This window comes from Trichogramma pretiosum, unplaced genomic scaffold (assembly GCF_000599845.2).
Source record: "Trichogramma pretiosum strain Unisexual culture from Peru unplaced genomic scaffold, Tpre_2.0 scaffold46, whole genome shotgun sequence".
NCBI classification, from domain to species: domain Eukaryota; kingdom Metazoa; phylum Arthropoda; class Insecta; order Hymenoptera; family Trichogrammatidae; genus Trichogramma; species Trichogramma pretiosum.
Window position 1 is genome coordinate 1,124,142 of NW_019641609.1, and position 9,552 is coordinate 1,133,693.

Below are 9,552 nucleotides of genomic sequence, written 5' to 3' on the forward strand. Positions count from 1 at the left end.
GCAGCAGCAGCAGCAGCATAAGGACATAAGCAGCACTTGCATCTACGAGGAGAGTAACTGTGCGGTTACACTTAGGTAACATACGTTATAGGCACTATATGCGCGCACATACACACACATTTCGTGGTTGAAATCGTGTCATGTACATACATCATTGGAAGGTACTTATGGAATACGACATGGTCTTCAAGTCGTGAAATATAACTCGACGTTCGCGCGCGCGCGCGCATATTATTGTTGAGAAGCGTATAATGAAAATCGCACTTACGCACACGCGCTAAGCACGAGCTTAACTGTAAATTCACGTGTGTGGGTAGAGAGATTGTGTATATGTATTCAATATTGATGATTTTATTGGCCTTTGGCGATTGGAACTGTTCTTATGCGGGTTTGTGTTTATTATTATTTTTTTTTGTAGCGATCATCGAGAATTTAAATGCTATAGATTGATGAAATTGAATTATTCATCGATTATAATGAACTGTTTTATTGAAAACAGTATTCATTCAGTTGGGTTTTTTTAATACAAATCTAAAACTTTGAATATGAGGCGTTATACTCGAGGTACATGAAGAAGTAAAAATAGAATTTTCTAGATGTTAAGAGAAGCATTGAAGTTTCTTCACAATTAATAATATTATAAAAAAATTACATACGCACTCATTAATATCGTCATCAGTCAAGTATTAATTTTTTAATACCAGTGACAAACAGCACTTTGCTGGATTTGCTATGTTCAAACGAGGAAATATTCAATTTATGAATTTTGAACAACCATTTTACACGTTCATTAAATTTTAATACTTGAGAAAATTTCACGATTTCTATGACGCAATAAATGTTGACTCAAACTAATACGAAAAGAAGTAATTTTTTGAGACTCTTGGTTGCTTTAAAAAATTATTCGTCATGTGGTTCAAGTTTTTGCTGCTATTGTCGCTCTTAAATTATATTTTAGCAGCTAAAACATTAACTAAAAGACAAGTGGAACCATTAAAAAGTCTTAATATTGATCATTTTGGTAAACGTCGACCTCCCCATGGAATAATTAATACAGGACATCCAAACGTTAATGATCATCGAGGGATAGGCGTCCGACTTCCACATGGCCAACTAGGAATTGAACATAATGGTATTGGACGACTAGATATTTCTAATAATCGTCCACAAAGTGGCTATGGACAACAAGGAATTCATAATGCTCAAATAGGGATAGGAAACAATCGACCGAATAACATTAATGGCCAAGTAGGAATCGGTTATAATCAAGCACAAAATGGCTTTGGACAACAAGGAATTCATAATGGCCAACTAGGATTAGGCAATAATCGGCCTAGCAACATAAATAGTCAACTAGGAGTTGGAAATAATTGGTCACAAAATGGTATTAGACAACAAGGTATTGCAAACAGTGGAAAAAGCCAAATAGGTATTGGAAATAATCGACCTCAAAATGGGATAAACCATCAAGGCTATGGAAGTAATAGGCCGCAATACGGTAATGAACACATTAATATTGGAAATAACCGACCATCAAATGGTATATATCAACAAGGAACAGGAAATAATCGACCATCAAATAGTATAAATCAACAAGGAATTGTAAATAATCGACCATCTAATGGTATAAACCAGATAGGAGTTGGGAATAATCGTCCCCAAAATGGTATTGGACAAATTAGTGGCGAAAATAACATTTTTCAAAATGGTATTAACCAACAAGGAATTGGAAATAATAGACCACAAAATAACAATGGAAATAATCGACCATCGAGTGGTATAATTCAGATAGGCGTTGGAAACAACAGACCTCAAAATGGAATTAACCAACCAGGAATCGGAAATAACAGACCACAAAATGGTAATGGACATATAGGTATTGGAGATAATAGACCATCAAATGGTTTTGGACAAATAGATAGTGGTAATGATCGACCATCAAATAGTATAAATCAACAAGGCATTGGGAATAATAGACCACAGACCGGAATAAACCAGATAGGAACCGGAAATACTAGGCCGCAAAATGGTAATGGGCAAATTGGCAGTGGAAATACTCAAATACCAAATGGTATAAATGAACAAGGCATTGGTAATAATCGACCACAAAATGGTAAAGGACAATTTGGAAATAATCGACCATCAACTGGTATAAATCAACAAGGCATTGGGAATAATAGACCGCAAAATGGTAATTCACAATTTGGTAGTGGAAATAATCAACAAGGAATTGGTAATAATCGTCCATCAACTGGTATAAATCAACAAGGCATTGGGAATAATAGACCGCAAAATGGTAATTCACAATTTGGTAGTGGAAATAATCAACAAGGAATTGGTAATAATCGTCCATCAACTGGCATTAATCAAGGAATTGGTAATAATCGACCACAACATGGTAATTTACAATTTGGTAGTGGAAATAATCAACAAGGAATTGGTAATAATCGTCCATCAACTGGCATTAATCAAGGAATTGGTAATAATCGACCACAAGATGGTACCGGACAATTTGGAAATAATCGTCCATCAATTGGCATTAATCAAGGAATTGGTAATAATCGACCACAAGATGGTAATTCACAATTTGGCAGTGGGAATAATCAACAAGGAATTGGAAACAATAGACCGCAAAATGGTAATTCCCAAATTGGCAGTGGGAATAATCAACAAGGAATTGGAAATAACCGACCACAAAATGGTAATGGACAAATTGGTAGTGGAAATAATCAACAGGGAATTGGTAATAACCGTCCATCAACTGGTAATCAACAAGGAATTGGAAATAATAGGCCGCAAAATGGGATTAACCAACAAGGTACGGGAAACAATGGAGAGCAAAGTAATAATAATCAACAGGGGGGAAACAATAGTCAACTTGGAACTGATAGTGGAAATGCATCCCAAACAAACTCAGGGTCGCAACCTTTCCCTGGTGGTTTTTTCAATTCTCCTCCTGGTTGGCACATAAGTATGATTTCTACAAAATATTTTTTATTTACTTAATCGTTATATGTGCATTGAAAAAATCTACTTTTATTTTTAGATAATAATTCAAATAATAATTCTAGTAACAATTCAAATAACAATGCAAATAACAATTCAAATAATAATTCGAACAATAACAATAATTCATCATCACAACAACAAAATAATCGGCCAGGATCTTCTAATACTGCAGGTAACTAATGAATAGATTATCAATGAATATTTTGTTCACCATTATTTTATGTCTGCTTCGTAGGAGTCGGAGTTTCTTCACCGAATCAATACACAAACTATAATTCTCAAACAAGACGATTTGACAGAGGACCAAGAGGTGCAGTTTCGAATAACGAAGTTATAGCACCTATTTTTGAATTATTTTGAGTTATTTCTGTAATCACATTACAATAGTTACTAAACGTCTTAATACATAATATATTATTCCAGGTAGATACAATTTTGAAATTACAATACATATAAAAATAAAAAAAATTCCTGTATGAATATAATCAAACGCGAGCTGCATAGGTTGCTGAACTCTCGGCATGTCCTTAATTTGCACATCAAGGTTACGCATAGTAGTTTAACGCGGACTGCTACTTAAAACGCGCTCAACTTTCTTTTTCTCTTCCTCATGGAAACGATACTGTGTGCTTAAGGATTTCGTTGAACGAGTTTACCATCGCTCATAATACTCTCTTACGTATAAAACTCGTATAAATTGTTCAATTAAATTCCGCACAGAAAAGTTCAATACACGCATAATAAAGTGTACATTAACAGTAACAATGGCGATTCGCAATAAAAATGTGTAATGAAGTGATTATGTGTCTTGTCAATTTCCTCGTGAATCGTTAGATATTAGAAGCACGTCCGAACAGAAGCGATGCACGCTACGTTGTAAAGAAAAATATCCAAATACTTCGTCATTTTTATTTTCGTTTTCTTTGCCACAAGTGTATAATCATGCTCATGGCTGAAGCAGAATCGAGAAGAAAATCCATCTATTAATGTTACGCTCGTCCCGAAGTGTCAAAAGGAACATAGTCGAGCAGTGCACGCAGTCGAGCTAATTACAAATGATACGTTTTACTTTGATGCGCGCGCGCTCGCGTCGACGTGACCATTAAATTTAATGGAAAAAGGATATACAATAATGAGGCCCATTTTCGACCATGACAATAATGCACTACCACCCTTTGATTCCAGAAACGCAGGTAGTGCAGTGAGCTCACACACACGACCACATTTTGATATTAGATAACTTTCACTGGCTACATGCGTTAGGTACACCATAATATCGTCCACGGTATAACGAGGCGCGTATAGCGTACACGATGCGAAATTATATAGAACACGACGAATGATTGCAAAAATTACACATGATTGCTGTTTTGAAATATTCCAATTATATTTCTCTCTCCAACTTGATTCTTGGCTTGTTTTTTTTTTTTTTTTTTTTTTTTTTTTACCGAAGAAGAAGAATATTTTAGGTATGATAATTTTATTATGAAGCGTACGTACGTACGATGCCGTGAGTAGGCAAGGTTATGTCATTGTTCGCTATGTCACTCGACGAAAAATGATCGTCGTCTCTCTCTCTCTCTCTCTATCGTATCTCTATCTCTTGAGAATTACTCGACGTCACGTTCATAATTCTCTCAAGCCGCTATCCGCAGTTGATGTTGAAAATTTACGCGGATTTGACACTGCGTCATAGTCGTCGTCCGCGTCGTCGCTTCTGTTTTTGTTTCGTTTATTATCGGGGGCAGGATCGTATAATTTTTTTCCATTCCGCGACGAGGTTTTTTGCCGATCCGCAGCGCAACCATGAGAGTTTTGCAGCCGTCGTAAATACATTTGTGCTCTCCGTGCAACAAAGAGTTCACGCGAGAAATGTTTCGTTGTCGTGAATTAAGAGACACATAAACCTTGTCACGTCTTTCCGGAGTCGCAATTTAGGCTGGCATTTTTGCGGCAGAGAGATTATTTTTCGGACATATTTACAGGTTCAAAACAATCGAGCTCGGCCATCATATATACGGCAACAGCCAAGCCTATTATAAAAATGTAAAGAGAAACTGCGTAAGTAAAGTACCGCGCATGAGGATGCGTGCAAGGTAATATCAATAACGCTTAAAATATTTTTGAAAAATTAATACACTCTCGCAGTTTATCCTCTCTCTCTATGAAGGTGCAGAAAGCCATCATACCGATCGTCCCGAAAAACCAATTACTCTTTCACCGGCTCGTTCCTTGTAATGAGGCTTTGAAACAACTGCATAGAATTCAACGAGCTGACCTCGGGTGTGTATTTTACACTGCAGCAGCACAAGCTCATCCCTTTTTTGTCCGAAACTTTTTTCTGTTCGATGCATTAACGGAACCCCCATCATCACCAGCAGCAGAAGCAGCAGCAGCAGCATCATCATTACCTATCGGCATCATCATCATCATCATTGACGCTGTGCAAAAAAGGAAGAAAAAGAGGGAGAGAAAAGGGAGAGAGAGGCACGAGTGAGCGAGAGAGACTCGTCGAGTGTCGAGCTAGAGTAGGTAGCCGCACTCGCGCTATAAAGCTGAAAGCGCGACGGTCCAGAGGCCCAGTAGAAGCCCGCGCGCGAAGCCGAGAGAAATATAACGTTGTCGTCGTCGTCGTCGTCGTCGTGCATCAGAGAGTTCAGGGCTTGTCGTGTCGTCATGGAGCGGAAAAACTCGTTGCTGCTGATCTCGCTAATCGTGCTCTTTTCCCTGGCACGGCCCAACAGTGAGTGTGACACACGCATTCGTATAGGACTTTTGATTATAAATTAATTTAATTAAAATCGTGCGTACATACAAGTGCCGAACACGAGACCAAACAAAAAATTTCGCAAGTGTGTTGTTGTTGCGCAAGTGCAAAATGAAGTATACATTTACCTGTATAAGATTTTAAACGAGAGAGAGAGAAAGAGACAAGTCGAGCAGTGAATTGGTTTTTTTTTCGTTCTTTCTCTTTTTTGTTCACGCGAGGCCATCGTTTCTCGCGCGAGCAGGAGGAGAGAATCTCGAGAGAAAGATTTCCGAACGCGACGTGCGCGAGGGAAATGGGTCAATGGGTTAGTGCCGGGGCTGTTGCCGCTGTACCAATAATGTGAATCGAACAGAGAGTGCATTTCGAACCCGGAAAAGAAAGTAAAATCACGATAAAAACCTGCTCACGGTGTGGTTTAGAGCCTTGAACTTGTTACAAAGATCCGCGGGCCCGTTCTATTGTGAAATCGCTTCGATTTTCGAGGCAAATAAGTTGCAAATACGATATGCTGCTCGAGTAATTTTTCAAAAGCTTGTCATGGATCGATTGATTCTATTCACCACTTCATTATTTATCCGAAACGTGTGGGTTTTCTCGACGACATTGCTCTACAAGATTATGATTACCGAGTCATTATTATACTCGAGTGTCCAATGACAATGACGTCGATTCACTCGAGATAGTTTTTATATCCGTTAAAATTCCAATTCATGTTCTCGAGCTTTAAAATTTTTTGGTGTTATTAAAAACATCATGCACGGAGAGAGAGGCGCACACACGCGGAAGTCATTGCTAGCGAGTACGTCTTTATATTTATGCCTCGCTCTCTTGTGTAATCCTAACGAATGTTACTTTGTTTTTTTTTTTCATCATTGCGATTGAGTTTGTTTTTTATATTCACGCATTATGTAAAAATCAGATGGATTAAAACTATTGCGTCGCGCGTTTCACACTTAAAAAAAAACTGGATACACGGGCTGTGAAAAACTAGAGCCGATTGAAATCACCGTTGCGCATGGCGTGTTTTATGTAGAAAGTAGTGCTAAACGACTCCTACGCGTGCACAGCAACTGTCACATTTAATTTTCTTGTTACTTGATTTTTCAGACGCGAGATCTCTGCAGATTCTACCGGAAATTCCGGGTTATGTGCCGGTGTACATAAGACTCGGCGATCAGCCGCTCGAAGAGATCAATCCGGCATTGGCCGAGGCCTTCCACGAAACCCCAGCCGAGGTGCAACAGGTGCGTTATAGTGTCGACTTACAGCTCGACGATATCGAATTGCGAATTTTGATCTCGGTTGATGCATGAATTTATTATTCGTTTCGATGCAGGCTGAAAACAGCCGGAGCGCCAGATCCGACGATCGTGCCGAGCCAGCCGCGCCCGCGATGACGTCGGCTCCGATCACAACGACCACCGGAGCATCGTCGATAGTCTCGACCAAGCAGGAACTGAGCAGTTTCGACGACGACTGGTTCAACTCCAAAGAGTTGGGCGCCGACGATTTTGGACCCTCGTCGACGACGGAGGAACCCAAACCGATCAATCTCATGCCCGAGAAACCGGTAGAGAGAGAATCGGTCATAATGAAGGTAGGCACACAGGCCAGAGATTGTATTTTCACATTTTTTTGTCTTTGAGCGGAACATGAAGTAATGAAATTTCGTTTGTCTATTTGCAGATTCCCAGACGAGGACAGACCACGACAACTATTCCCAGCAAATTATTCGCGGCGAAAAAAAGATAATAAAATGAATTTTCTTACTATGAATTGGTTTTGAACAATTTTATTTCTATACACTTACACAAACACCTGATTTCAAATGTCCGAATCCTATATATTTCCAACTATTCCCATGAAGGCAATGACATATCTTATTATTCCGTAATGAAAAATTCAATTGGCTCGAGTAAATTTGGCAATTTTCTTCCTTACCGCCAACCGAACGTGACCGATGTTACCGACGCTACACATGCCGGCCGGGATATAGATACGCGGCGCGTCTGCATGCGTTTGCAATACATCACGTACTGACCATAACGCCTAGCAGTTGACATCAATTTTGCTTAGGTAGAAGAACATATAAGGCCAATATCAGTCAAAAGTCATTGTTTATTTCGAAAATGATAGTGCGACTCAACTGTGTATTCGTGAAATGTTGATTGAGATATCTAGAGCTTGAAAATAACCGTGTGAGCTCGCAAGATTCGTGGTTTACATTCGAATAGTTCCTATAAGTTTGATCTCAAAGTGGTAAGGCTAACTTGACTTGAGTGTTTGATATCAATCTGTTTTACGTTTTTTAACGTTGATTGAATATTTTGATAGAAAAATGGCTGGACAACAGCATCCTTTCCCAACGGGATTTCCAAACGTTCAACAACAGATGCGAAATCAGTTTGGTGGAGGTCAGATGGTTTCTGGCCTTATGGGTCCACAACAAGGTTTGTAAACAGTTGTAATTTTATTACAATTTGTTGAGAGTAAAGTTTATCAATGACAACCACAAAATATTCCATAGGAATGCTAGGTCAACAACAACTGGGCGGAGGAGTTGGACCTGGCATGAATCCAAAGGCTCTGGGGATGCCGACTAACCAACAAGTGATGTCGCAGCAGCAACCGATGCCACAACAACTACAGATGCAGCAGCAGCAACAAATGCAAATGCAACAAGCGAACCCGCTTGTTCTCCAAGATACTCAAGCTAGTACAACGCCAACTGCGCCTCAAATGATGGCCCCACAAGTGCAACAACCTCAGAAGAAAGAGGCTAGAGAATTTAATCCAATTTTTCTTTGTAAAATAGGACAAGAATCTGTTCAAGAGCTTGTCAGCAGAATGCTGGAAGTATTCCAACTGCTCAAGGTGGTTGCTCCACCCAATGGTAAGTAGTAGAAACATTTCAAAATATTAAAATGCACTATTTTTAAAAATGTAATTTTTAATTTACAGGAACACCACAAGGAATGAATTTGTCAAATGACAGAAAAATGAAAATAAACGAGCATTTGAAATATGTAGGAATATTATTTAAACGTTTAAGAATGATATATGATAAATGTAATGACGCTAGTCAACTACAAGGTATGGAGTATACTCACATTGAGAGTTTGATTCCTATTAAAGAGGAGTGGGATCAAAAATATGATGAAAAGAAAGCATCAGAAGCTTACCGGCAAGCTTGTGAAGAACAAAAAGAAGTACAAGAAGTTAGTATTATAAAATTCTGGTTTACTAAATGCATAAAAATAAAGTGACTTTCATGAAACATTTTTTTTCAGATACTAGTACAACGAAATAGACACTTGAAAGAAATTATAGATAAAGTAAGAATGATCATTTCAGAAATTAACACTATGATGAGTATGCGTCGTTCATGATTTTCGTCTATAATGTAAATACGTTCTTTTTATTTGTTTATTTGTTCTAGTATATTACTTGTAATTTTTATAAACATATTGAAACTATTATTGAGAATTATTCATTTTTATCTTGAAGTTTTTATAGTAAAAACTGGACTTGAAATATTGTAAGATTTGCAGTCATTATTAGAAATAAATTGATTTTATATAATTGTTAGTGACTTTTCAATGGGCACCGAGTTGATGATTAAACGAAGTATCTGCTTTGACATTATTCAATTGCTCTATAACTTTGAGAGTAAGAAGAGATAAATGTTATGATGCACTCACTAATTTTATAATTTACTTTGCTTTCAAGATGAAATAGTCTCATAAATTGAGTCATTTATTTGAAAGCTGTTT

General features: G+C 38.0%; 2 protein-coding genes and 1 long non-coding RNA gene across 3 annotated transcripts; all 3 read left to right on the top strand.

The window, feature by feature from the left end:
• The first annotated feature begins 4,481 nt into the window (after nt 1-4,481).
• Nucleotides 4,482-5,428, top strand: LOC111693587. Its single transcript, XR_002763435.1, has 3 exons — nt 4,482-5,105; nt 5,180-5,292; nt 5,391-5,428. It is a non-coding gene; the product is annotated as an uncharacterized LOC111693587 (long non-coding RNA).
• Nucleotides 5,429-5,472: 44 nt separating this feature from the next.
• Nucleotides 5,473-7,555, top strand: LOC106654689. The gene is made up of 4 exons (XM_014374668.2): nt 5,473-5,752; nt 6,887-7,023; nt 7,116-7,376; nt 7,466-7,555. Exons 1-4 carry the CDS (start codon nt 5,686-5,688, stop codon nt 7,529-7,531), a joined length of 531 nt encoding a protein of 176 aa, XP_014230154.1. The 5' UTR covers nt 5,473-5,685; the 3' UTR covers nt 7,532-7,555.
• A 261-nt stretch (nt 7,556-7,816) lies between these two features.
• Nucleotides 7,817-9,361, top strand: LOC106654901 (mediator of RNA polymerase II transcription subunit 30). The gene is made up of 5 exons (XM_014375029.2): nt 7,817-8,038; nt 8,114-8,229; nt 8,307-8,672; nt 8,741-8,997; nt 9,070-9,361. The coding sequence occupies exons 2-5, from the start codon at nt 8,118-8,120 to the stop codon at nt 9,166-9,168; spliced, it is 834 nt and encodes a 277-aa protein (XP_014230515.1). The 5' UTR covers nt 7,817-8,038; nt 8,114-8,117; the 3' UTR covers nt 9,169-9,361.
• Nucleotides 9,362-9,552: the final 191 nt, after the last annotated feature.

What these genes read in the sequence shown, in the direction of transcription:
- LOC106654689 (XM_014374668.2), top strand. Translation starts at nt 5,686, where the DNA reads ATGGAGCGGAAAAACTCGTTGCTGCTGATCTCGCTAATCGTGCTCTTT. An exon ending in CCCCAGCCGAGGTGCAACAG is followed by an intron (nt 7,024 to 7,115) that starts GTGCGTTATAGT and finishes GTTTCGATGCAG; the next exon opens with GCTGAAAACAGCCGGAGCGC. An exon ending in GAGAATCGGTCATAATGAAG is followed by an intron (nt 7,377 to 7,465) that starts GTAGGCACACAG and finishes GTCTATTTGCAG; the next exon opens with ATTCCCAGACGAGGACAGAC.
- LOC106654901 (XM_014375029.2), top strand. Translation starts at nt 8,118, where the DNA reads ATGGCTGGACAACAGCATCCTTTCCCAACGGGATTTCCAAACGTTCAA. An exon ending in GGTGGTTGCTCCACCCAATG is followed by an intron (nt 8,673 to 8,740) that starts GTAAGTAGTAGA and finishes TTTAATTTACAG; the next exon opens with GAACACCACAAGGAATGAAT. An exon ending in AACAAAAAGAAGTACAAGAA is followed by an intron (nt 8,998 to 9,069) that starts GTTAGTATTATA and finishes ATTTTTTTTCAG; the next exon opens with ATACTAGTACAACGAAATAG.